Below are 26,971 nucleotides of genomic sequence, written 5' to 3' on the forward strand. Positions count from 1 at the left end.
AACATCAAATAAGGGTCTTGGAGTCAGAGGCCCTTTGTAAACAACAATGTGCCAGATTCCAAGGTAGAAGCTTTATAGACAGCTTAAAAAAAATATTTCTGCCAGGTGTGGTGGCACACGCCTTTAATCCTAGCACTCCGGAAGGCAGAGGTAGGAGGATCACCATGAGTTCAGGACCACCCTGAGACTACATAGTGAATTCTAGGTCACCCTGGGCCAGAGTAAGACCCTACCTTGAAAAAAAAAAAAAAAAAAAGCAAAGAGAGATGGGGGGAGGAGGACAGAGAGAGGGAGACAGAATAGGCCTCTAGCTGCTGCAAATGAACTCCAGATGCATGTGCCATCTGGCTTTATATGGGTACTGGAGAATTGAACCCAAGTCATTAGGCTTTGCAGGCAAGCACCTTACCTGCTGGGGCCATCTTTCCAGCCCCTACAGATGGGTTTTTATGGTGTCACTAAGATGCCTGTGTCCATCTTCAAGGTGAGGAAGCTACAGAACAGCTGTGACACCTGTGGCCCAAAGCTACATGACTAATGCAGGGTAGGATTGGCGCTGACAGGCAGTAACATTTTCTAACGAGGCCCCAGGGACTGTCTCATGGTATAGGACGTAACTGAAGGAGCTGGTGGGATCCCTTCCTGTGGGCCTACGCTGGGCTCTCTCATACCTGGGCCTAGCGAGTTCTCTGGCATGTTAGGCCCAATGATGGTCAGTTTTCTTTTTCTTTTCTAATTTATTTATTTATTTGAGGAAGAGAGAGAGAGAGAGACAGAGACAGACATGGAGGGAGAGAGGGGCAGATATAGAGACTATGGGCACACCAGGACCTGTCACCCCTGCAAATGAACTCCAGATGCATGCACCACCTGTGCATGTGGCTTATGTGGGCACTGGAGAATCAAACCTGGCTCCTTTGGCTTTGTAGGCAAGTGCTGTAACAACTAAGCCAACACTCCAGTCCTGGTCAGTGTTCTTTAAAACGGCAGCCTGCCTGACATGGTGGCCCACATCTGTAACTGTGGCTCTTTGGAAGACAAGGCAAGAGGATCTGGAGTTAGAAGCTAATCTGAGCTACACATGGAGAGTGTCGTAAGAACCCAGATGAGCACTCCTAGGGCTGGGGGTGTGCCAGGGCAGCCGCGAGGAGAGCATTTGCCAGCTGCATCCTTGCTATCACACAACAAAAGACATCTCAGGCTGGAGAGATGGCTTAGTGGTTAAGGCACTGCAAAGCCAAAGGATCCAGGTTCAACTCCATAGGACCCACATAAGCCAGATGCACAATATGGCACAAATGTCTGGAGTTCGTTTGTAGCCACTGGTGGTCCTGGCACGCCCATTCTCTCTCTCTCTCACTCAAACAAACAAACAATTTTTTTTTGTTTTTGTTTTTTGAGGCAGGGTCTTGCTCTAGCTCAGGCTGACCTGGAATTCACTTGTAGTCTCAGGGTGGCCTCCAACTCACAGCAATCCTCCTACCTCTGCCTCCTAAGTGCTGGGATTAAAAGTGTGCACCAGCCACCACGCCCAGCTTAAAATAAAATTTTTAAAAGTTCAAATAAAGCCAGGCATGGTGACGCACGCCTTTAATCCCAGCACTCAGGAGGCAGAGGTAGGAGGATTGCCAGAGTTGAAGGTCACTGTGAGACAACATAATGAATTCCAGGTCAGCCTGGGCTAGAGGGAGAACCTACCTCAAAAAACCAAAACAGTTCAAATAAAAGACACCTCGACACTCAGCTGCCAGGGCACAGTGCCTCTGTATTCCTCCACATCAACTCTGTCAGCCTTCTCTAGCTGTAGCAGGCACCACTCAGCTCAGCATTGCCAGGATCTACCTGGAACCAGTTTCCTCTCTGAAATATACCTGTGATCCCTACTAAGAGAAGGAAGGATGGAGTGGGACTTAATTCTGACTAAGAATTGAGTTAGCAAGCACACAGTCAGGGTCGGTCAGTCCTCCCCTTGACAGGTACACTCAGCACCACTAGGTTCTCTGTGCTAGGTTTGACCATAATGCTGCAAAGATGGTTTTGGCTCTCACATCTTCCAATCAAACACACACTGTAAAATTGTGGAGACATTATAAAGGCTGCAGAGTGGAGGAGAAGAGGGTTATTAGACAGGGACTTAAAGGGCTTCTTTGAGGAAGTGATCTGGATGTAATGGAGCCTGGCATATAAAGATGGACAGGCAAAGTATTTCCAACAAAGGGAAGAAACTGGCTCCCAAGCAGTTGAGAGGCGAGAAGCCAGAAAGCCTTGCTATCAGCTCGCACCTGCCTTTTGGAGGCAAGGCTGTGGAGTCTGGAATTCATTCCAAAGACAACAAGACACTCTCAGGGGAGCTCTGTGGACATCATGCCTACTAAGGGGGTATGGATGGGTTATGAGTCTCCTGGTGGAGGTTTGTGAAACCGCAGGATTTCCTTGGATGAGCCTAGAGTGGGGAACTCTAAAAAGAGCCACTTATTTATCTGAAGATGGGCTGCATGCTGCTCAGCTCCTGGGTAAGGCTGTTCTGTCTGTAGCGCATGTGGACAGGTAGTGCTCAGGACAGAACATTGCCCCAGATGAAAGTTACTGTTCTTTATTCACTGGGCCTCAGGGCCAGGCAGGGGAGCCAGGGCCTCCTCGTTCACTTACTACATGACAAGATCAGCTGCAGGGGTCCTGCTGCCCAAGGCTCTTGTCTGTAGATGAAATGAAACCAGAGAGATAACAATCTCAACACAAGCAAAGAACAGGCAGCCATAGGCCTACCATGATATTTCCTAATCCTCAGCAGTGGGTGGGAGGTGGCCCATTAGACAGGGGTCCCCTGACTTTTCCTCTCTGGCATGCCTATCCTGGTGTAGGACAGGTGTCAGGTACGCCACATGCAGGATGGGCAGCATTAGCTTCTAGCCCTGGGTACGTTCTGCTGGACAGCAGCTGCAAGGTCTTTTCTGCTGGCTGGAATCCTTCAGCATTAGCAGCCAGCACGCCTAGTAATTGCGGGGACCTATAGCCAAATCTTCACAAGGCTGGCACTATGATATTACTTTTTAAAAAATATTTTATTTATTTGACAGAGAAAGAGGAAGAGGGAGGGAGAGAGAGAATGGGTGTGCCAGGGCCTCCATCCACTGCAAACTCCAGATGCGTATACCCCCTTACCCCCTTATGCATCTGGCTAATGTGGGTCCTGGGCAATGGAACCCGGGTCCTTTGGCTTTGTAGGCACACGCCTTAACTGCTAAGCCATCCCTCCAGCCCTGACATTACTTTAAAAAATTATTTTTATTTTTGAGAGAGCACATGCACTCACGCCAGAGCCTCTAGCCACTGCAAACAAACTCCAGACACATGTGCCTCTTGTGTATCTGGCTTACGTGGGTACTGGGGAATCAAATTTGGGTCCTTAGGCTTCACAGGCAAGTGCCTTAACTGCTAAGCCATTTCTCCAGCCCTGTGATATTTTTTTTTTTTTTGATATCACTCTTGATAGAAGAAACTGAATGCAGCATGGATCCAAAGATGGATGCTCTTTAGGGCAGTATTATGTTTCTGTCCCTGACTGCTGGGTACCCACAATCCCAAGACAACCCCGGGAATGAAGGATGGCAACTGCACTCAATGTAACTGTGGAAATGACAACCAAGAGAAGGAATTTGCCTCATGGGAAGAGCACATGAAGACAATATTCCAGATGTGTAAACCTGGGCGTGGAATACCTGTCCTTTTACTTGAGAGGTGACTACTACAACCCAAGAGACCTGAGACCCACACCTTGTGATGGGTCAGGTCCACTGTACCACGCTCCAGCTTGGAGGTGAGAGTCACTATTCTGCACAAAGTCCAAGCGTCAGCTGGAAGGGCCCAAGAATGTGTAGAGATGATGGTTCAAGTCCCCAAGAGATCTGCCTGCCCACCAGAGCCCAGTTTTTCTCAGATACAGGATAGAATTCAGGATACAACTAAGCACCAAATGACAACTGTTTTTTCCTTAGTCAGGCTTTCCAAGACATACTTACTTCAGGAAAATGCCTTGTGGTCCCCTCAGAGCTTTGACTGTGACCCTTTGGGCAAGAGAGAGGCACTGGCATGGAGGTGGCAAAGCCAACCCAGGCACAGCGACACTCCAGCCCAGAAGCCAACATAATTCTCCAAAAACCAGCCACATTGCCACCTTGTCCTGAGGAGCACAGTACCATAGCAGAAAGACGCGGAGGTAGGGGCCAGCAGTTTCTCTCTAGAAGTGAAGAAGCAATAGCAACACCTTTGTAGTAAGCACGCAGGACTCCACCCCTTTCCCTGCTCTGCTCTCTGGAGGAAGTGAAGAGAAAAGCCCTACAGCAAAGCCTGGCACAGGAGGCACTGGGAACTCAAATCTAACACAGATTCTTCCCACAGTGGGGTACGGTACAGGAGGCCTTCTCCTATGAAAAACACCTCGGATGAGGAAAACCACAATGCTGAGATGAACATGACTATCTCTTCAAATTGCACTGAGTATTCCAGAGAAGGGTACAAGTCCCACAGTTTTAAATGCTGGTGGGGGTAAGCAGCATACTTTTCACAAAGAACAGTTAGGATCATGATGCTGCCTAAAAGGAACAGGCCTACTATGGCTGTGTCAGAAACTCCTCATTTGGCAAACGATACCTCAGAAAACACCTCCAAGACAGTCCTCTTGCTTGTTGTCACAAGGGCCACAGTCACATCAATTTCTCCGCTTTCTTTATGCTTACTTGTCCTCATCACTCAGCGACAGAACAGGGCAAGGAGGTTGAAGAAGTAAGCCTGGGAAAGTAGAAGCCCAGTTTCCAGACCATCAAGTCCTACAATCCTGTTACCACAGACGCATTCTGGCCCTGGGATGGCCCTGGCCATACTGGCCCACGCAACATGAGCTCAAGCACTCAATGATAACGTTTACTCAATCTCAGGTGTAGATTTTCCTTCCTTTTGTACTTCTACGAAAACGAAGTTCTTCATGATACTGGGAGAAAAAAGATTCCAAGTAACAAAACTTGAAGAATTTTTTTTTTCAAAATAAAACATATTATGAGCTTTACAGAAATGCAATCACAAAGAAATGACCTCTGGCCAGATCTTTTTGAGACTGAAGGAAGAGTAGGCTGCTCCTATTGCAGAAGTTCCCTGACCTGAAAGTCACCCTAGAAAATGGTCACCTCTGTCTTCAGGACCATCACTCATGGGGCTTATTCAACAGATCTTCTCTGAAGGACTGACTTCAGAAAGGGTGATCCTGAACTCCAACTAGCAGTGGACAGTGTTGAAGGCCCTATCACTTTCACTTTCCCATAGACATTTGGGGAGTTAGATGAGAAATAGAAAACTATTTTATCCTAGTGTTGGTGACACCAGTGGTGCAGCTTGGAGCCAACAGGAGGCCAGAGGCCATGACACTCACTGGGAGCCAGGCGGGGGAGCAGGCCCCAACTCACCTGTGCTTGCTGTCCACTCCCACGTGCTCACTGCCCCTCACCCCCGCTCCGACTGCTCTGTGCTGAGGCTGCCTTTCGTGGTCTTGCTCTGCAAGGGGGGAAGAGGGCATGGAGGGGGAGGCTGACTCCGGCCGAAGCCAAGAGGAGACGAGACAGAGGGACAGAGAATATGGGGATCAGGGAGGGAGGAGGTAGGACAGGAGTGGCACATGGAAAAGGAAAGAAAAAGTAGAGTCAGTACTGAATGACAAACAGGAGACACCTAGACAGGGCTTTTTGAGGCAAAATGTAGCTAAAAATAAATAGAATACGGTGAGATCCTAAGATCACCTCTGGGAATTATTTTTAAAGAAAAGCATATCTTTCAGGAGCATTCACAGGATAGACCCCAGATGACTCTAGCACTTTCTGGCTCTCCTTGGGAGATATGAGTGGCCAATGACCACCAGGTGTCAGTATGACCTCAGCTAGCACAGGAAATCAAGCAACCGCAGCCTCCATCCTGATCCTTGGTGGGGCTCCTTCAACTCCCCCTGCCCCCTCCAGCATATGTGCTAGTTTAGAAGCAGGTCACTGGCAGAAGTTGACAAGAAACAATCTCTTAACAGACTGGGAAGTGGCTCAGTGGCAGCCTACCTACCACCTGACACTGTTGGGTTGCTTCTCCCACACCACCACCTGAGAGGGATGGAGAGCTTTCCCTCAAGCTGTTGTTGAGTTGGCTGTTTTCCTAATTTGAGAAATGCTTCTCTATCAGACCTTGTACCATATTTCACCATGTAACAACCAGTGAACTGAAATGGAAATTAGTAGTTTTCACCAAGTTTGACCTTTCTAATTTCTCTTAATGAACACCTATTTCCCCTGACCATCCTGTACCACACAGGGTGCTGGTCCTGTGCTTCAGGGATTCCTTCAGCATCGTGACCTCCTTAGGCCAGCAGGAGAGGCACATGCAGAGACACATATGGGTGAAGTCCTCTGATGTCTGGGGCTTTTAGGTCAAGGGAGATATCTCTAACAACTCAACAGACAGTCCCAGTGGGAACACTCCCAGGGACCCATGACTCACCTTGTGCTTGGGGCACCTCACCGAGAAGTTCTCCTCATGCAGCAAACAATCTGCAAGACAGAGGAGACAGTCAGATAAGTATGTACAAGCTGGTGCAGGGGACCAGGGTATGGTTACACTGGCTAGACTGATAGTCAGACATGGGAGGAAGAGGGCCGTACACTGTGATATCTAACAGGAAAACATTAGGAGCATCCAAAAGAAACAACGATACCTTAACATGGTACCAGTCATTTAAGAAAAAACAAACAAATAAAACCTTACCTAACATTTAAAATAGTTAATAGTAGCCAAGTGTGGTGGCACATGCCTTTCATCCCAGCACAGACAGAGGTAGGAGGATCTACTGCTGTGAGTTCGAAGCCACCCTGAGACCATATAGTGAATTCTAGGTCAGCCTGGGCTAGAGTGAAACACCACCTCATAAAAACAAACAAATAAATAAAATAAAATAGTTAATGGTATGAATAAACACGATCAAAACTGCTCAACATTTGTATAAGCCAATTCCTAATTTCATTAAAATGTTTTATAAAATTATTTATTTGTTAGAGAGAGAGGAAGGGAGAATGGGCGTGTCAGGGCCTCCACCCACTGCAAGCAAACAGCCGATGCCACCATGTATGTGCATCTGGCTTATGTGGGACCTGGAGAATCAAACTTGGGTCCTTAGGCTTCACAGACATGTGCCTTAACTGCTAAGCCATCTCTCCAGTCCTAAATTTTGGACATCTTTTTTTTTTGGGGGGGGGGGTTTCGAGGTAGGGTTTCACTCTATCCCAGGCTGACCTGGAATTCACTATGTAGTCTTAGGGTTGCCTTGAACTCACAGCAATCTTCCTACCTCTGCTTCCCGAGCACTGGGATTAAAACCATGTGCCACCACACCTGGCTGGCTGAAATCTACCAAAACCTATCAAGTGGCCCTTTTAGAGGCAACAAGATTAAAAATAATTTCAATTTAAAGAATTTTTTCTGTATTTCCAAGATGACATCATATCCAATAATCAGCAACAATCTCCAAAAAATGTTACTTAGCTAACCCCATTCCACAGGTTCACTGCAGTGCCTTCTAGTAAAAAACCTGGAACACAAAGACACCTTTTCTCCTCTGTACAGAGTCCGCAGGTGGTGGTCTGCTAGCCCTGCCAGCAGCTGCATAGAAAGACATCCCTGACACGATCACATAATGCATACTATGTGCTTCAGGACAGCCAAGTCATGAGGGTGCTTTTAATCCTTGGAGGAAAAATGACTCATTCCAACTTTTAACATGGTGATAGCATTCCTATGACAGCAAGGACCTATCTGCTTCCAGGTGAGTGGCGCTTCTAGGCACAGAGGGTACTATACAGAGTAGGGCAAAGAAATCTAATTAATGAGTTCACTCAGTAACACTACTACTCTGACAGACAAACAGCCAGGTCACTGGTGCAGGACATGGTAGCCAAATGCTAATAACTACTGATCACACATTCTTAGAAAGCTCTCAGGCACCATAGCAGAAGGCAGTCATGGTACTTACCCTTATTAAGTTTATGATTAAACCAGTTTAAGCTTAGAGAACCAGGTTAGCAGATTTCAAGTGAAATAGCAACAAGAAAAGGATCACACAAATAAGAGAATTTCATGAAATTATCAATTTGGCCCACCCAGGATTATCTGCCTCTGGAGTCCCTGGACCATTTACATTCTACAGGGAAGGCAGGCAGTGGTCTTTGCTTCCAGGACTCAAGAATTCAGCCAGTCGTCATTAACCTCCAGGCCCCTCCTCCAGCATGCAACAATCACGGCAGTAAATGAAATGTGTTAATTTAAAACTCACGAGTACATAGCATGACCAAGACTCCTGCTGCTCCAATCTGCCAGTGCGTTTGTGAACAGCAGGAAGCAGACAACTGGAGCTTGGGGAAGCACTCTTCTCACCTGGGCTCCTGCAGCACGGCACTGCCAGCCTCTAGCCCCAGTCAAAGAGAAATAGCATGGCACTCATGATGTTCTGCCACCTTGATGCCAAAGAGCTTACAAAACCAAGGATAGAGCCATGTTAGTGGCAAAAGACACCATCAGAAAAGCACAGGTGGCTCATGCTTCCTTAGAGTCACATAGAACAGTGGCCAGCTGTGATAGACTATTAGCAAAATATATTACTAATAAGGCAGAGGTAGGAGGATCGCCATGAGTTCAAGGCCACCCTGAGACTACATAGTGGATTCCAGGTCAGCCTGGGCCAGAGCGAGGCCCTACCTCAATAAATAAATAAATAAATAAAATAAAAAATAAAGAGAAAAAGTAAAAAGATAAGGAAGAAAGTAAACCAATGAAAGTACACATTATGGACAATACGGAACTTCTGGAAATGGATGGAAATATTCCAAAGCCAGTGCCCACCCAATCCACAGGAACATTGTAGACACAAGTGCTCTTTTCTATTTCTATACAGATCTGTAGGCCATTAAGGAACTGTAATTCCATTCCTGGTAGGAGTCAGAACCACAGTCAGAGAGCTCAGAAACCTGGAAGGGCACAGGGGAGGCTCTTCCCTGGGGCATCCCAGCAGGCCCTGCTGGGAAAGGAGCAAAGAATCGATGGGAGCAGAGTGAAATCTCATCTGAGAATCCTGACAGGCGCCTGCTTCCATATGGTCCATCAGTCACAGAGTGCCATGTCTTCTCTAGGGCTTTGGCACTACCCTACTAGTCCACCAGGCCTGGCCAGCTTCTCCAGGATGAAGTCAAAGCAAATACCATCACACAAGCTGGGAAAGACTCACAAGGTGGCTTAGTAAACAAAATGGCTAAACTCTGTGCTTGTGACTAACGACCAGCCTGGAGTGGCGAAGGAAGAGATCACAAATGCAGGACTACATCAGATCACCCCATGCTACCCCTCCAAAAGCACACTACTTTCATTTTTCTCTGAGCTTAAGGGCCAGTGAGAGACTCAGAACAAACTCTATAAAAGCTTCAGACACACTAGCCATATGATCTCAGACAGTGGAGGGAGACCTCAAGGATGAGATATGGAAACAAATTGTCCTTTAGATTTGCTGGGTACCAGACACTGTCAGCAGCTCGGCTGCAGTCTACTTCAGTGCTACTGACATTCATATAGATGGACACCAACGTACTGAATAACAGGCCACCAGAAGTTATTTTCATGAGGCACATAGTGGCCTGTCTAGGGAGGGGCCAGGCCCCTATATTCTATAATGACCCACCCAGGGTTCTCACCTCACTACTGCAAGATCAAAGTCTGCAGCAGAAAGAGAAGCTTTTATTTTATTTTTTTGAGTTTCACTCTAGCCCAGTCTGACCTGGAATTCACTATGTAGTCTCAGGCCTTGAGCTCATGGTGATCCTACCTCTGCCTCCCAAGTGCTGGGATTACAGCATGCGCCACCACACCCAGCTCAAGAGAAACTTTTAGAATGCTGCTGCAAAGAGTACAATTCCCAGATGTTTCTTCATGACAGTAAAAGAAAATCCCCTCTAAGCAAGATTCTTTATGCACAAATTATTAATGAGCTACCAAAGCCCTCTTCTCCTTCTATCTTAATTATGATGGTTCATTGCATTAACTACATTAAAACAACCAGAAAAAATCAGTTAAAAAAACCCAGAAATCATTTTCTTACTACTGGATCTTCCACCTAGAGCCAAACCATGCTTGGGACACAACACTGGCAAGGAACAGCTTACCATGATGTCAGGATGCAGGCCTACACCAGTGGGTATGCTGCCACGAGCCACAGACTATTTCCATGGGAACACCCCAGCAATGAAAGTTTCCCTAAGACAGCAGCAGCTCTTGAAAGGTAGGGGTGTTGACAGCAAGACTGAGCTGCAAATGCTGCATTGCTCCTATCTGCCAACAGATTAGGCTGTCAAAGCCAGGGACTTATCACAAATAGAAAGTCATCAACGAACACCTTCTCTAGATACAAGATACATCAAATAAAATAGAACTCTTGAAAAGGGGGGCTGGAGTGATGGCTTAGTGCTCAAGGTGCTTGCCTGTAAAGCCTAAGGATCCAAGTTTGATTCCCCAGTACCCACATAAGCCAGATGCACAAGGTGGCGTATCTGGAGTTCCTGTGCAGTGTCTGGAAGCCCTGGTACATCCATTCTCTCTCTCTCAAATAAACAAATGACTTTTTTTTTTTTAAAGAAAAGAGTAAAATAAACACCAACATGCATCCCTGCAGAGGGATAAAACTCTGGGCCCCTAACCCTGGCTCATCAAAATACTGAAATTTTGTGGCTTGTGAAGCTGCTTACTTGGTCCCAACTTTGCACTCAGATGGAGGTGGAGGCAGAACAGGTAAGCTGGGGAACCAAGAGTCAGGCCCCACCCCTGACCAAGAACCTTCTTCTTGCTGGATACTTGGACACCACCTTCTGTTAAACAGTAACATTATCAGCTAAAACATGACACTCTGGAACACAGAAAGTGACAGGTATCATTTACTCATTAACCCTCAGCTAATGAAGGAGGCCTTGCTTCTGAGGCCTGGCCATCTTCTATAGAGGACAGATGTATCTACTATCTTCTGGTCCTTTTCTGAGAGTCCCAATCCTACTGCCTAAGCTTGATCAAGGTAATTCTAAGTCTGCTACCCAATCATGAGCCACACAAAGCTATATAAATTTAAGATTAGAAAAAAGTCCATTTCCTCAGCTCCCCTAGCCACATTTCAAATGCTCAATGGTCACATCTGGCTGTAGCAGACATCCTTCTATTATTATGGGAAGTGCCAATGAGCAGTGTGCTCTACCCCTTGAGAAACTGCATCAGGAGAACACCACCAAAAACGTGAAAAGAAACTCACAGAATGGAAGATAATATTTGCAAACCATGTATATGAAAAGAAGCTAAAATCCAGAATGAATTCCTAGAATGTTTAATTATTATTTGCAAACAGAGACAGAGAGAGAATGTACACTTGAGGGCCTCTTGCCACTGCAAACAAACTCCAGATGCACGTGCCACTTTGTACATCTGGCTTCACATGGGTGCTGGAGGTTTGAACCTGGGTTAACAGGCTTGCAAACAAGTGCCTCAACCATCAACCATCTCTTCAGCTCCGAAAAGAATTCTTAGAATTCATCAGTAGGAAGATAAAATAACTCAATTTAACAATGGGTAAAGAATTAGAATAGACATTTCTCCAAAGAAGGTGTATGAATGGCTAGTAATCACAAGAAAAGATATTCACCATCATTAGCCACTGGGCAAGTACAGATGAAAACCACAGTGAGACAGCACATTTGCTGCATAATGGTGACTTATTGTTTATAGAATCTCTTTATTTCTTTTTTTTGACTTAAACACATTTTTATTTACATTATATTTAGAGGAAATTTCTTTATTTCTTAATGCAGAGGCTGAGGTAGACCACTTAGGATAGGATGGTGGTATAGTCTGTAATCTCCCAAAGATTATGTTGCAGAAGGGAACATTGCTTAATCAAATAAAGGCAATGTGTAATGTGAAAAGTGCATAAGTTAGATGTCATTAACAACTTTCACAATAAAATGACTAGATTAATACTTGGAACCTAAAAAAAAAAAAAAAAAAAACCACAGTGAGAACAGGTCGCACCCACTGGGATGACTACAACAATAATAAAGACATAGTGCAAGTGTCAGTAAGAAAGCTGAGAAAACAGCTGGGCATGGTGGCATACACCTTTAATCCTAGGGCCCAGGAGGCAGAGGTAAGAGGATCAATATGAGTTCGAGGCCAGCCTGAGAACTCAGGCCAGCCTGAGACCTCAGGCCAGCCTGGGCTATAGCACGACCCAACTTTAAAAAACAAAAACAAACAAAAAAGTAAAATATCTAGTTATCATATAAGCAATTCCAAGAAAATTGAAAGCATATGTCCACACAAAGACTTGTACATGAATGGTCCATGGCAGCACTATTTGTAAAAGTGAAAAACAATCCTAATGTCTATCAGCTAATGTGTGCATAAACAGAGCATCCTTATAAAATAGTTTGGCAATGAAAATAAGTGGATCTATAATACATATTGCAACATAGACCTTTAAAATATTGTAAATGGAAAATCTAGTCACAAAAGGCCAAGTGTTATATAACTGAATTCATAGGAAAAGTCTACCATAGCTAAGTCTATGTAGCTAGACAGTGGATGAACAGCTGTTGGGGGCGGAGGGCAGGCAGGAAGGTAAAGAACTGCTAATGGCTGCTTCACCTGTGAGCTTATTAAAAGGCACTAGAATTGTGCGAAGTAGATGAATAAAAATACTACCTTAAAAATTACTCCAGGGCTGGAGAGATTGCTTAGTGATTAAGGCACTTGCTTGTGAAGCCTAAGAACCCAGGTTCAACTCCCCAGAACTCACATAAGCCAGATGCACATAGTGGCACATGCATCTGGAGTTCATCTGCAGTGGCTGTAGGTGCTGGTGTGCCCATTCTCCCTCTCTCATAAACAAATAAAACAATTCTTAAGAATTACTAATAACCAATATTAAAAAAAAAATCACTCCATTTTATTTGTCTATTTGTTCTGTTATTTTAGGATTTATAAATAGAAGAGGGTCAAGAGTCAAAAAGAGGGCTGGAGAGATGGCTTAGTGGTTAAAGAGCTTGCCTGTGAACCAAAGGACCCAGTTTGATTCCCCAGGACCCAAGTAAGCCAGACACACAAGGTAGCACATGCATCTTGAGTCTGTTTACAGGGGCTGGATGCTCTGACATACCCATTCTCTCTCTGTCTCTTTCTCTCCCTCAAATAAATAAATATAAACATATTTTTTAAAAAAAGAGTCAAAAAAGAAATATATAGAAGAGGAAATAAACAGCATTTCCTAGATCTCTGGAGACATGAAACAGGCTGTATGGACCCAGCTTACCTGCGTCGATGGCACATGGGTAATGGTATCGGAAGGAGCAGCCTTTATTATAGCAGCCCAAGGTAGCGCCGGCCTCCTGGCAGTGGGAGCATTTCTGAAAGTAATAAAGGATCAGACATGTCATTATTCCAGATCTGCCCTTCTTGCAGGACTTCCCTTAACCCATCATTTAGACTTCAACATGGCTTCTGTGGTTGGAGGAATCTGTGGTGGCAAGCTAGAATGGTCAACCTTTGACCACCATTCACTGACCACACCACGGATCCAGCAACATGTTTTAAGGCCAGGCCTCATGAATGATACCAATCAAATGGCACTACTATACTAGGGTAAGATAAGTGACCCTACAGAGCATGTGGTGGACATATCAGAGGGTGAGACACCTGGTTCTGACTCTAGTGTCCACCCATTCAAGCTCAGCTGGTCACTTCCTGCCTACTACTATGAGCTATCTTCAAGTTTTGTCTCTCTTATTTCTGTTATGGGAACCTGGGATAGCAGGAAAGGGTTAAGGTAGATACTATATACATACACACACATACCCTTTAGTATTTTTCCCTTTTCAGAAAATAGAGGCTCCTCTATGCAAAAGGTATTTTTATACATGAACCCTATTTTAAACGTGGTGGGAAACCTGCCACGAATTTCTCTCTATGTGAGACATTATTCTGTAATTGTGATGTTCCTCCTTATATGGTCAAGTTTTCTTGAAGTAGAGCATCTCTCTGTTGTCCCTTTGATGGGGCTGTTATGAGTGCCCATTCTGTTAGTATAGGAAATGTGTCTCATTAACTACATTTGTAAAATTCAAGCACAAATGACCTACCGAGGAAGGATACAGAGCTTTAAAAATCTTTTTTGGGTGTAGTCATGGCTTGTTCTTGCATCCGTAAACAATAAATGTGGTCCCTACATGATTACGTGTTAACTGGCTTAAGTGCTCACTGTGTTTGGATGCTATAGCTCTGGACATGAATGCACTCATTCACCTGGTAGGTGACTGTAACACATCCATTCTCCAGGTGAGATGAATGAGGCACCAGAAGGGAAGCTCCTACTACCAGGTCAGAACTGAGACCTGTCTGCCCTTCTCTCAGAAGACCATGATCATGTTGGGTTCCAGTATCAGTAAATGCTTACCATGTGCCCTCATACCCTTGACCAGAAAGCAGAGTTTATTTAGCCAGGAAGAACCAAGGACAATGAAGAGTACCATTAAGCAGCTCTAGACAGTCTATTTATGTCTGAGTCACAGAGCACCATCAAGAGAAAAGGCTTCATCACCAGTCAATGGGATCAAGTTTGTCTGGTTTGCCAGCGGCTGTTAGCTTATTCCTTTTCTCCCCTTCCCACCCCTGCCCCCAAAGTATGGTCTCACTCTAGCTCACGCTGGCTTTGAACACACGGCAATCCTACTTCAGCCTCCCACGTGCTGTGATTAAAGGTGTGCATTACTGCGCCCAGCAGAGAGAATTGACACCCAGGGCCTCAGCCACTGCAATCAAACTTCAGCTGCTTGCCACCTAGTCACCCAGTGCGCCTGTGTCCTTGCACTTGCATCATCATTGTGCACCTGGCTTACGTGGAATCTGGAGATTGAACATGGGTCTTTAGGCATTGTAGGCAAGTGCCTTAACTGCTAGGCCAATTCTCCAGCCCAGTTTTTCCTTTTCTTACTCAGGGTGCCCAAATTTCAGTTATCCAAAGGACTTGAGTTTTGGGCCCTCCACATTCTGGGAGGGTGAATCTTGGTTCACGCTGGTTATTTAGGAATGAATGTGTCAAGCACTCGCAGATGGATAGTCTACAAGCAAAGGAGCTTATGCCAAAGTCTTGATTCTTTAAAAAGGGATGGGGGGAGGGGACAGGCCATCTTCTTGCTCAGCCTTTGTGAGTATAGAACAGACAACAGGATCTATGTCCCTGTGACATTGTTGTGCACTGAACTACCTCATCTCCAGATCCGTGACAGGACAAGACACAGACAGACAGTATACTCCTCTACTTTTTCATTTTATTTAGTTTATTTTTTTTCTTTTGGTTTATTGAGGTAGCTCAGGCTGACCTGGAACTCACTATGTAGTCTCAGGCTGGCCTCAAACTCACAGCAACCCTCCTACCTTTGCCTCCCAAGAGCTGGGATTAAAGGCATGTGCCACCATGCCCGGCTAATTTTTTTTGTTGTTGTTGTTTTGTTTTTTGAGGTAGGGTCTCAGTCTAGCTCAGGCTGACCTGGAATTCACTATGTAGTCCCAGGATGGCCTCAAACTCACGGCGATCCTCCTCCTCCTACTTCCTGAGTACTGGGATTAAAGGTGTGTGCCACCATGCCTGATTTCATTTTTTGGTGCTAACTTAATAAGAGTTAGGTGTGCAGACACTGGAACCTAAACAATGGCTTGACAAGTGACTCCACCACTGTCTCAATATGCCTTCCCTGCCAAATTTCTTCCCCTCAACCAGTAAACACGGCAGTAACAACACTTTTCTCACAGAAATGATGAGTGTAATGAATTGATCCAGACTTAGAACAGAGTAGAACCACTCACCAATGTCACATACGGTGACCACAGAGGCCATACACACTAGTTTCTCTGGTGTGCATGAAAAGCTGCACATAGAGAGGGCCTTTTACAAAGACAGAGATGCAGAGCTCTTCCTTTTCCACCTCAACACCTGCTGCTGCCCACTGCAGGGCCTATCAGAGCTTCCTGCTTGGAATCAGCACACAGACCCCATGTCTCACATATTTTTCATAAAGCAAACTCACCATTCACTGAAAATTGCATCAATAAAATTAAACTTGTTTCTTTAAACTAAAAAGCATGATTGGGCTGGAGAAATGACTTAGCAGTTAAGGCACTTGCCTGTGAAGCCAAAGGACCTAGGTTTGATTCCCCAGGACCCATGTAAATCAGATGCACAAGGTGGCTCATACATCTGGAGTTCATTTGCAGTGGCTTGAGTCCCTGGTGTGCCCAATTCTCTGTCTCTCTTTCTCAAATAAATAAATATGTGTGTATGTATGTGTATGTATACATATATATATACATATGTGTATGTTTTTTGTTTTTAATTAATTAATTTATTTATTTGAGAGCGACAGACACAGAGAGACAGATAGAGGGAGAGAGAGAGAATGGGCGTGCCAGGGCTTCCAGCTTCTGCAAACAAACTCCAGACATGTGTGCTCCCTTGTGCATGTGGCTAACGTGGGATCTGGGGAACCGAGCCTTGAACCGGGGTCCTTAGGCTTCACAGGCAAGCGCTTAACCGCTAAGCCATCTCTCCAGCCCATTGTTGTTTTTTGTTTTTCAAGGTAGGATCTTACTCTGGTCCAGGCTGACCTGGAATTAACTATGTAGTCTCAGGGTGGCCTTGAATTCACAGTGATCTTCCTACCTCTGCCTCCCAAGTGTTGGGGTTAAAGGTGTGCGCTACCACACCTGGCTAAATAAATGACTTTTTAAAAAAAGCATGATTAACTGACTACATCCAAAGGGGGAAAGCCTCTTCAGGATATACTAGGGTCTTAGTGAAAGTATGCTCTAGATAGGCTAGTTTTCAAAGGGCAGTCTGTAGGCCAGCAGCACCTAGGATCATGCTAGAAATGCAAATTCTCGGGGCCCTCCTCCTGTGCTCTCACCAGCTCTCCAAGCAACTCTGATGCATAAGCAACTGCAGAACCTATGGTCTACTTCAACCCCCAACTTTGGTTATGTAGGACACACACCCAGAGCTGCAATGACTGGCCTGATTTCAAGCTTCATGGGAGCTATTTGTGGCTCTCTCTCTCCACTACTCTCTTCTAGATAACAAGCTCTACTACGGCCATAGGAGGTAGAATGGTGTCCACCCAAATCCCTAGAACTTGGAACTCTTGCATACTTTGGAGAACATGCTAACTAGTGGAGGAGGGTGCTGTTCTCATCACATATCAAAACAAAGATACTTCCACCACCGAAGGGGCAGAGCTGTAGCATTCACGGAGTAGTGGAAATAAAGGAGGGCCATAGAAATCTAAGACTTGCTGGCTTTGAAGATGAAGAAAGGCCACAAGCCAGGGAAATGTGAGTGGCTATAGAACTTAGAAAAAGCAAGCAAATTCTTCCCTGAGCATCGAGAAAGGAACAGAGCCCTGCTGACACTTGAATTTCAGTCCAGTGGGACCCATAGTGGGCTCATAACCTATGAAACTGAAAGGTAACACGTGTGAGGTGCTGTGACATGGCAACAGAAAACTAATACATGGATTCCCGGAGAAGCTCATGACAGAAGTGATTGCTCATTTTCCGCTTAGACTCTCCAATGTAACAAATTTCTCCCTCGTGGGAAGAACTATAATCTTCTTCACTTTTCAACACAAGATCCCTGAAGAAGGGGCATTGGCCTGTCTCCAGTGGTTTTTTCTAGTTAAAGAAATGAAGGCTTAAACAAAAGGACCCAGTACAGATCACAGCTAAGCAGTTATAACCTGACAGCTGTAGTTTTTATCCAAGTTCAGCACTCCGGTCACGTTAGCATGCCTCCTTTTAGTCCCCTTCATTTATTCAGCTATCCCGCGTTTTTAAAGAACCTCCTACGCTGGGTGTGGTAGCACACACCTAGTCACAGCAGGCAGGAGGCTGAGGTAAGAGGATCACCATGAGTTCAAGACCAGCCTGGGCTACAGAGTACATTCAAGTCAGCTTGGGACAGACCCTTACCTCTGTAAAACCTTCCTTATTTGCCTGTTCTATCCCCAAACCAACACCCTTTCCAATTAATTTTTATTCTGCAGGGGGGAGGCACCTGCATGCCACAGCACGTGTGTGGTCAGAAGTCAGTCTTCCCCCTCCACTGTGAGGCAGGGTCTCTTTGGTTTGCCACTGCGAACACTGGCCCCATGGCTTCGGCATCTCCTGACTTCGCCTCCCACGACAACAGACAAAGTGGGACCGTGCTGGTTTAATCTTTTGCGACTATGACCAATGCCGTCTTTTGCAGCGTGAATGTTAATTCTGTGCCATTATGGTACTGCTTAGTTAAGACACCTCAGGCTATGGGAATGTTTGAATAGTACTCCAATTGCTGAAAAGTGTGGGGTTTTGACACTGGATTGAATGCTTTTCACTTTACATCATGGACTATCATCAGTTTATAGGAGCCAGGGATAGAATGTAGTGTCTTGGATTGGGTGTCCCCTATAAACTTGTATGATCTGGATGCTAGGTAACCAGGCTGGTGGCAATTTGGGAACTAGAGCCTCCTGGAGGTGGTATGCTGTTGGGAAAAAGCTAATGGATGTGATAGCCAGCTTCCTCTTGCCAGTGTCTGGCTCACCCTCCTGTCACTGTTTGCTACCTGCTGTGGTAGAGGTGATTTCCAGGCTCTGCTCATGCCATCCTTATCGCTACCATCATAAAGCTTCCCTTCAAGCCTGTAAGCCAAAATAAACCCTTTCCTCCCACAAGCTGCTTACTGCAGCAGTGTGAAGGTAACTGAACAGTAGGGTGCTTCTTGCATCCTGCTTGTGTCCAGTTTGGAATTCTGGGTATCTGGCTTGTACAGCAAGTGCTTTTAACCATTAAGCTATATCCTCAGCCCCTATTTTTTTTTTTTTTTTTCATGGTAGGGTCTCACTCTTGTTCTGGCTGATCTGGAATTCACTATGTAGTCTCAGGGTGGCCTTGAACTCACAGCAATCCTCCTCGCTCTGCCTCCCAAGTGCTGGGATTAAAGGCAGATGCCACTATGCCTGGCTTTCTTTTCTGATTATTTTTTATTTTTAAATTTTTTATTTATTTATTTGAGAGCGACAGACACAGAGAGAAAGACAGATAGAGGGAGAGAGAGAATGGGCGCGCCAGGGCTTCCAGCCTCTGCAAACGAACTCCAGATGCGTGCGCCCCCTTGTGTATCTGGCTAACGTGGGACTTGGGGAACCGAGCCTCGAACCGGGGTCCTTAGGCTTCACAGGCAAGTGCTTAACCGCTAAGCCATCTCTCCAGCCCTGATTTTTTTTTTTTTAAAGGAAATTTCTATTTTGGGCCGGAGAGATGGCTTAGCAATTAAGGCGTTTGCCTGCAAAGCCAAAGAATCCCAGTTTGATTCTCTAGGACCCACATAAGCCAGATGCACAAAGGGGGCACATGCATCTGGAGTTTGTTTGCAATGGCTGCAGGCCCTGGCACACCCATTCTCTCCCTCTCTCTTTCCCTCTCAAATAAACAAATAAATTTCTATTTTTCTTTCTTGCATGTACATGCAGGCCAGAGTGACATTAAGTACCTTCCTCCATTGTTCTTTACTCCATTTACTGAGGCAAGATCTCTCAGTTGAACCCAGAGCTCACCAATTCAGCTAGTCTAGCTAGCCAGCTTGCCCTAGAGACCCCATTTCTGCCTCTCAAGTGACCTACCACGCCCACCCAGCATTTGCATGGGTGCTGGTAATCTGAACTCCAGTCCTCATGTAGTCTACTGCTTTACCCATTAGGCTACCTCCCCAGGCCCTCTTTGAATTCTGAGATGGTTTTCATGTAGCTCAGGCTGGTCTTGAACTCACTATGTCATAGAAGCTGACTGCACTCTGGATCTTCCTGCTTCCATCTCCCAAGCGCTACAATTATAGGTATGCACACAACACCCAGCTAGACACACTTTTCAATAGGCAACAGCCTAACCTTCCAATGAAGGAATGACCTTGCAACAGGTGATTCTTTAGTTTTGTACCAGAAGAGAAACTATTTTCAAGTACTCTGACATGAACTCTGTATTCTTGTATACTGTTACCTTGGGAAATAAATTACAAAATGGATTATTAGTTTCTGGGCAGTTTTAAAGGAACATTCAACTTGACCCTTTCATAAGCACTTGTCACTGTCTCAGTGGCAGAACTTGGTGATTTGGAATGTCAAATTCCAGGGGCTGAATCAACTAAGAGCCATCTAATCCTACATTGCACGGGACACTCCAAGGGAGAAATCTGCACCTCTTTACTCCCAAAACAGTGCTTCCCTCTGAGGCAAGGTGACCTGGGTAGTCATGCTGCTTGATTAACACCTCAGAGAAGCCTCAGTGGGCAGCAACTGGGTCAGAGCATCACGAGTGCGCCACCGACTCCCCATCCTGCGTGAGCCTTGCAGACCGGACACACACTTTGCTACACTGTCCCATGGCTTATGCCAGCTTTGTAGACTTTTGGCCATTCTTACAGTACTCACTCATGTTTGTACACCCCTAAACTGAGTCTTAGCATCCCTGGGGTCTGAACATTGAGGGCAATGAAGCCCAAGGTTGGACACATTTGACACTTAGAGAAAACTAATGAGATAGCTCCTTGGTATTAGTCAAAAAGCTGATGCTTGGAGAATGTGGAAAGAGATATTAAGCAGTTTTTTCCTCCTAACTGCATCTCCTGTATCTAGGAGGACCTAAGTCTGCCGGCTTTGCTATGTAATTCTGCCACAGGTAGGAACATGGACTCTATCCAAAAAATCATACAAGGCTGTGGGAGCACCCTCCTTTGATGTAACTCTCTATCTCCCTAATTTTCTTTTAAGAGTGCTCCAAAGTGTTGGCCAGGACAGCATGTTTTTGGTCCGTGTTTCCCTGAAGCAGAACACTTTCCTCAGTGTGGTCACCAGAGCACAGGCTTCTGTTATCCAAGTCTTGGGAGGAGGGTCCCTGTGCCAGCTCTGGGATGGTGCCACACAGCGTAGAAAGGCCGGAGATGCCTTGAGCTCTTTGCAGTGCACAGATGGACAAGTTGCGCTCATACCCCACAGCGCTTCGGCAAGGATTAGTGTCAGATCCTGGATTCATTAAGCACAGGTCTCAGTAAATTATGATATAAGTGTAAGGTGATGCTTGCCAGTCATTTTAGCAACATTTGCTAGTGAAAAGTTGATCTTTGCACCAATATGAAAGTGCCAGTTGTCTAATGTGACTGTTATCCAGGTCCAAAACAGCATATGGCAAATGAAAAATGGCTGGGAAGGTTAGCACAAGTGTGAGCCAAAAGCCATCACATCAATTTAGTTTCTGTAAAATGGGGATATTTGCTTTGTTTTTCTCAGAAAGTTGTTGAGTGAAGTAACTGTTAAGGTGCTTTATAAACTAGAAAGGAATATGATTATGACGTACAGAATACCTGACACACAGCTTTGCATGTAAGTCGTATTATTGGAATTGACTGATGCCAATATAAGACATATTATACACCAAATACAGTAATATGGAGACAAACTAAATTATTGCAACCCATTTTTTCCACTTAGACCACTGCTTAAAGTAACTCGGGGGGGGGGGGGGGGCTCTGCTCCCCTGTGTCACAGCCTAAGTAAAGCTGCTATATTTCAGGATTTTGCCCTTCCAAAGGTGAGGACTGCCTTTAGCCAAATCTCTACCTCACTCTCCCTGTTCTTCTATCCATGATCAATACAGCTGGAACAGACTCACTGGAAGATTCGCACCAATGGGGACTACACACACATGTGAACACACACAAATGAACCGCTGACGAGTCCAAAGCACTCGTGAAGGGCGTATGAGTGCAACTGGAGCAGTGCTCTCCAGGCTCAGCCGTCACGCTCTGCAGATGACGCTTGAGTATTAGGTGTTGAGCAGAGCTGCTGGCACCCATCCCTGCCACTGGTCTCCCAGTCCAACCCCACTCATACAAAACAACTCTACTTACTAACATGAGATAGATCAGGAATAACCTGCTGCCACAGGGGTCCAAGGCCTAGTAGATGTACTGTTCTCAGAACTCACCCAAGAGCCTAGCAGCTCACCTTCTCTACCTCCTGGGAGTCACCTGCTTTCTGTAATGGCCAGCACTTCAACTATCATCTTTCAAAGATAAAAATAAGACCACCATGGAGGTACACAGTTAATAAGACCACTATGGTGGTACACAACTGTGATCCCTGTGCTTGGGAGGGTGAGGCAATAGGATTGTGAGCTCAAGGCCACTAGGATTCACAACCAATAAAGTGTTTCCTAGGGGAAGCCTTTCAAGCTACCTTATGAACTTACCCACAGTAATTTTCTCTGAGGATGATGGGGGTGGGGTGGGGCTGGCCTAAGGAGTGGTGCAAAACACAGAAAGTAGGACCAAAGTCATGGTCTGGGTGTGGCTATTCTAGCGGCATCTCCCCAGTAGATTACTGGCCTCCATTCCAGTCCAAGAGGAGAGGAAATTCTCTAACTTCCTTCCTCTTGTCTTCGTGTACATTAAGTACAGCCTGTCTGCAGTTTATAGTGATGCTTTAAATTGGGCCAGAAGGCTTAAGACTATTAGATTTCCCCCCTCCATTAATAATGCAATGCCCTTTCTTCTGTTTAAAAAATATATATTTTTAAATTTGAGTGAGAGAGAATGGCCACACCAGGGTCTCTAGTCACTGCAAACAAACCCTAGACGCATGTGCCACCTTGTGCATCTGGCTTAAGTGGGTACTGTGGAATTGAACCTGGGTCCTTAGGTTTCACAGGCTAGCGCCTTACCTGCTAAGCCATCTCTCCAGCCCCAACAATGCCCTTATCTTTCTGTACTTCATCTGCTAAACAGAGGATGAGTTGAATACACACAACTTAATGTATTTTTTTCTACTTTATCATTAATCAAATTAATAATGAAAACTGACTAGGTCTGAGATGCAGAACTTTTCTCCAGAAGCTTCTTTTGTTTACTTACAAGCAGAGAGAGATAAAAGACAGAGAGAATGGGCACGCCCGGGGCCTTCAGCCACTATAAAGAAATTCCAGATGCATATACCACTTTGTGCATCTGGCCTTATGTGGGCACAGGGGAATCAAACTTGGGTCTTTAGGCTTTGCAGGCAAGTACCTTCACTGCTGAGCCATCTCTCCAGCCCTTCTCTAGAAAATTCTATTATACCTATCTCTTTTGCTGTTGTTGCTGCCTTACAAACTTAGATTTTCCCATACTAGCCGTTCTGAATGTGAGGTTCACCTGCTGTACTCTCACCAGATATGAAGACTAACAGGGTAAAGAGCTGGGCTGATGCTTCTTTATAATCATGAAATGCAAGTTATTCTGTGGAACTTGAAGACACTGCTTCCTGGGATGTTTCGTTTGCCTTATTCCTTAATAAGATCTTCCACACTCAGTGGCTTTTCATTTGGTATGGGAGTTTCCTTATGGACTGGTGGCATCAACTTCAGTATTCACCCGACAGATTCCTACTGCATGTTTATGTGCACAGGTTGAAATGGGGAGCCAGTGTCTCCCCACTGTGCTCATAGAACAGCACAGAAACAAAACAAAACAAACTGGTGTAAACAGTATGTTAGGGTGCAGGAGCAGCTTTTTACCCAGGTCAAGATGGTTATGAAAGTATTCTTGAGGGAGTGTCATTTGAAAGACAAGCTGTGACAAATGAGTGTGAGCATCCTGAGTGAAGGAATGATGTCCGACGAAGAGAAAATACACATATGAGTAGAGAATGACACCAGCAACAGCTGAAAGGAAAAGTCACCAACAAGGGGAGCTGCTTGGATAGGGATGGTGGGGAAGGGTCCAAGTACTATGTACTTGGCCTGCTTCTCACTGGCTACATGAGCCCTGTGGGGAATTAGTGTCTTTAAGTCAGTACAATGGGGATAAATACCTAGCTGGGGAAAGTGGGAGGAGTGGGATTTAAGGACACTGATCAGGGAAAAAAAGTTCTGAACGTGCTTAGTAATAGCAAGGCTTTTTAAAAAAGGATATCTAGAAAAAGAAAAAAAAAAACAAAACCACCTACCACTACCAACTAAAAAGGACATTTAGAGCATTCCTAAGACACCCTGTATAAAAAGCAGCAGAAAAAAAATATTTTAAAAGGCTGGAGAGATGGCTTAGTGGTGAAGACACTTACCTGCAAAGCAAAAGGACCTTGGTTCCATTCTCCAGGATAGATGTAAACCAAATGCACAAGGTGGCACATGTGCCTAGAGTTTGTATGTAGTGGCTGGAGGCCCTGGCGCATCCATTCTCTCTCTCAAATAAATAAATAATAAAAATAAAACATTAAAGAAAGAAAAGCAGGCTGGGCATGGTGGCTTACACCTTTAATCCCAGCACTCGGGAGGCAGAGATAGAAGGATTACAGTGAGTTCAAGGACACCCTGAGACTACACAATGAATTCCAGGTCAGCCTGAGATACAGTGAGACCCTACCTCAAAAAAGAAAGAAAAAAAAAAAAAAAGCAGAAGAGAAAAAAGAAAGTACTAGTCATCTTCTGTTACTTTGCTCCTGTGTAGACAGGCTAAACTGCAGGCCTTCTAGGGTTATCGGCAAGGCCACAGGCGGCTGGCAGCCAGGCAGTCCAGAGACACCCAGGAAGGGCAGCGTATACAGCAGTCTACTCCTAGAGACTAGGGCTACCCACCACCCATCTTTTTGGATGTGAAACATTTTTACAGGTCAGACACAGTGCACGCCCTCACGCCCAGCCACCTGCTCTAGGGGTACTTCATGGACGGAAAACAAGCATGTGAGGCTGGCTGGGTTCTGCCAATCCTTCTACCAAGTTGTCCAGAAAAGAGAAGGCACGTTAAGTTACTACACATAGTATGAACTTCAACTGAGTTTGTGGCAGGCACAGATACTGGCCACTCACAGTGGGTTTTTAATACCTCACAACTCTCTAAAACTAAATCTCCAGGGTTTATAGCCCTCAAGTTCAGTAACAATAAATTTAAGGGATAAAACAAAGCACTATAAAGCAAGTTCCCAAATCAAATGCAACCAGATGGTACAATTTAAGTTAAAACTAGTCTTCATCCCCTTCTAGATATTAAGCATTACAAAAAGGCTTTCTCTTGTACAAAATGTATACATATCATCACAATGTTAATTCAGTCTCAAAGCTCTGCTTATCAAAATGCTAACACTGAGGTTTCATTAATGATGTTTCTGTAGGCTAACCAGAGTTGCTTTATTTTTTTTCTGAAACACTGTTTGCATTTTCTCTTACCCACAGGTATACTTTATTAAAACATTCCTATATCAGAGGGTTTCTTTTCAGTCCAAGCAGGAAAGCCTGCAACTTTGTGGAAAATATGTGTTTGTGTCTAAGAAGTTTTTCCATGTTAAAGGACTTGTGCTTTTTAAGTTAAAGGAGGGTGCCAGAGTGCCAGAAAGGGCTAGGTTTAAGGCAGTAAGTAGCACGTATCCTCTGAGTAGAGGCTGCAAACCTGAGAAAAGACTGAACCCAGCAGGAGTAGGAGCCCCCAAGGAAGTCTGTGATAAGAGCCAGAATACCTTCTCTAAGTGCAGAGGAAAATGCTTACAGACAAGAGTTAAAAACAATGAATTTTAAGTTACTCAAGACCACTTACTAGCTTATTTTTATTTTACCTTTTGCTTAAACAGTGGATTGAATAATAAAAAGAAATGGTCGCACTTTGTGCTTTGTGAACTTAAAGAACCATCTTTTCACTAAGATTACCAACCAGGGAAGTGACTTTACTCTCTATAATCCAGCTCTTCCCCATGGTTTATCTCACCTGGCACTTGACTGTGCCTCTGGAAAGCCAGTGACTGAACTACATATTTGAAAGGTCTACGACTTCAGCAGCAGAGATGACAAACCTGCCACAATCAGACTCCTCTAACAAGGTTTCTTCCAATGCAAATGAACTCCAGACACATGTGCCCCCTTGTGCATCTGGCTTATGTGGGTCCTGGGAAATCAAACTGGGGTCCTTAGGCTTTGCAGGCAAACGCCTTAACCTCTAAGCCATTTCCCCAGCCCCCTCTAACAAGATTTAAACAATATATTTTTATTTTATTTTATTTGAGAGAGAGGGAGAGAGAGAATGAGCATGCCAGGGCCTAGTCTAGCCACTGCAAACGAATTCCAGACACATGTGCTACCTTGTGCATCTGGCTTACGTGGGTACTAGGAATTGAACCTGGGTTCTTAGGCTTTGCAGGCAAGTGCCTTAACCGCTAAGCCATCTCTCCAACCCTCTAATGAGATTTCTGAACTAAAGCAGACCCCAGTCCTTGGCTCTGAAAACTTTTCCCACATGTATTATATATATATAAAATTCTCAGGATGGCCTTGAACTCATGGGAACCTCTGCCTTATGAGTGGAATGGTGGGATTAAGGATGTGTATGTGTGCTACCACGCCTGGCTTTTTCCTTTTTTTTTTTTTTAAGTGATGCTCTGTGCACTTTCTTGCTAGAGTCTCACAATGTCTCTCCAATCCTCTCATCTGTGCAAACTCTCAGATAACGACCGAGCCTTCACAGGTCAAGGCCAGCCTGCTCATGTGTAAGTGCTTGTGGTCCTTGAATGCTGTGCATCTGTGACCACCAATATGCTGCACCTGACTTGGGAAAGGCCGAGTGCTACCAAGGGAGCACCGGAGACTCGTGTTAGTTGGAACTTTCTTATTTGTTGTTCCTAGTCTCGTACATCTGCTTATGTGGCAGTTCTTAGGTTCTTTCATAAGGCACATTTTCTTGACATTATGCCATGGTGCTAGCCTTTCCTAATTAGACATCATGTATTAAGTGCATAAAGCTCAAATAACTCTACAGAACCTGGCTTACTTT

General features: G+C 45.0%; 1 protein-coding gene across 4 annotated transcripts in view; it reads right to left on the reverse strand.

Moving 5' to 3' along the window:
- The window catches only part of Tcf20 (transcription factor 20), a 154,535-nt gene that overhangs the window by 1,421 nt on the left and 126,143 nt on the right, over nucleotides 1-26,971 (reverse strand). For 2 of the 4 annotated variants that reach the window (XM_045151413.1, XM_045151412.1), the window contains exons 3-5: nucleotides 13,412-13,505; nucleotides 6,529-6,578; nucleotides 5,457-5,577 (exon numbers count right to left, since the gene is read on the reverse strand). In XM_045151413.1, coding sequence (XP_045007348.1) covers nucleotides 5,494-5,577; nucleotides 6,529-6,578; nucleotides 13,412-13,505 — 228 coding nt within the window. In that variant the 3' untranslated portion in view covers nucleotides 5,457-5,493. The remainder of the gene's footprint in view (nucleotides 1-5,456; nucleotides 5,578-6,528; nucleotides 6,579-13,411; nucleotides 13,506-26,971) is intronic. The other 2 variants (XM_045151414.1, XM_004650361.2) reach the window with 2 other exon arrangements.

The sequence above is a fragment of the Jaculus jaculus genome, chromosome 6 (assembly GCF_020740685.1).
Source record: "Jaculus jaculus isolate mJacJac1 chromosome 6, mJacJac1.mat.Y.cur, whole genome shotgun sequence".
In the NCBI taxonomy this organism is placed as follows: Eukaryota; Metazoa; Chordata; class Mammalia; order Rodentia; family Dipodidae; genus Jaculus; species Jaculus jaculus.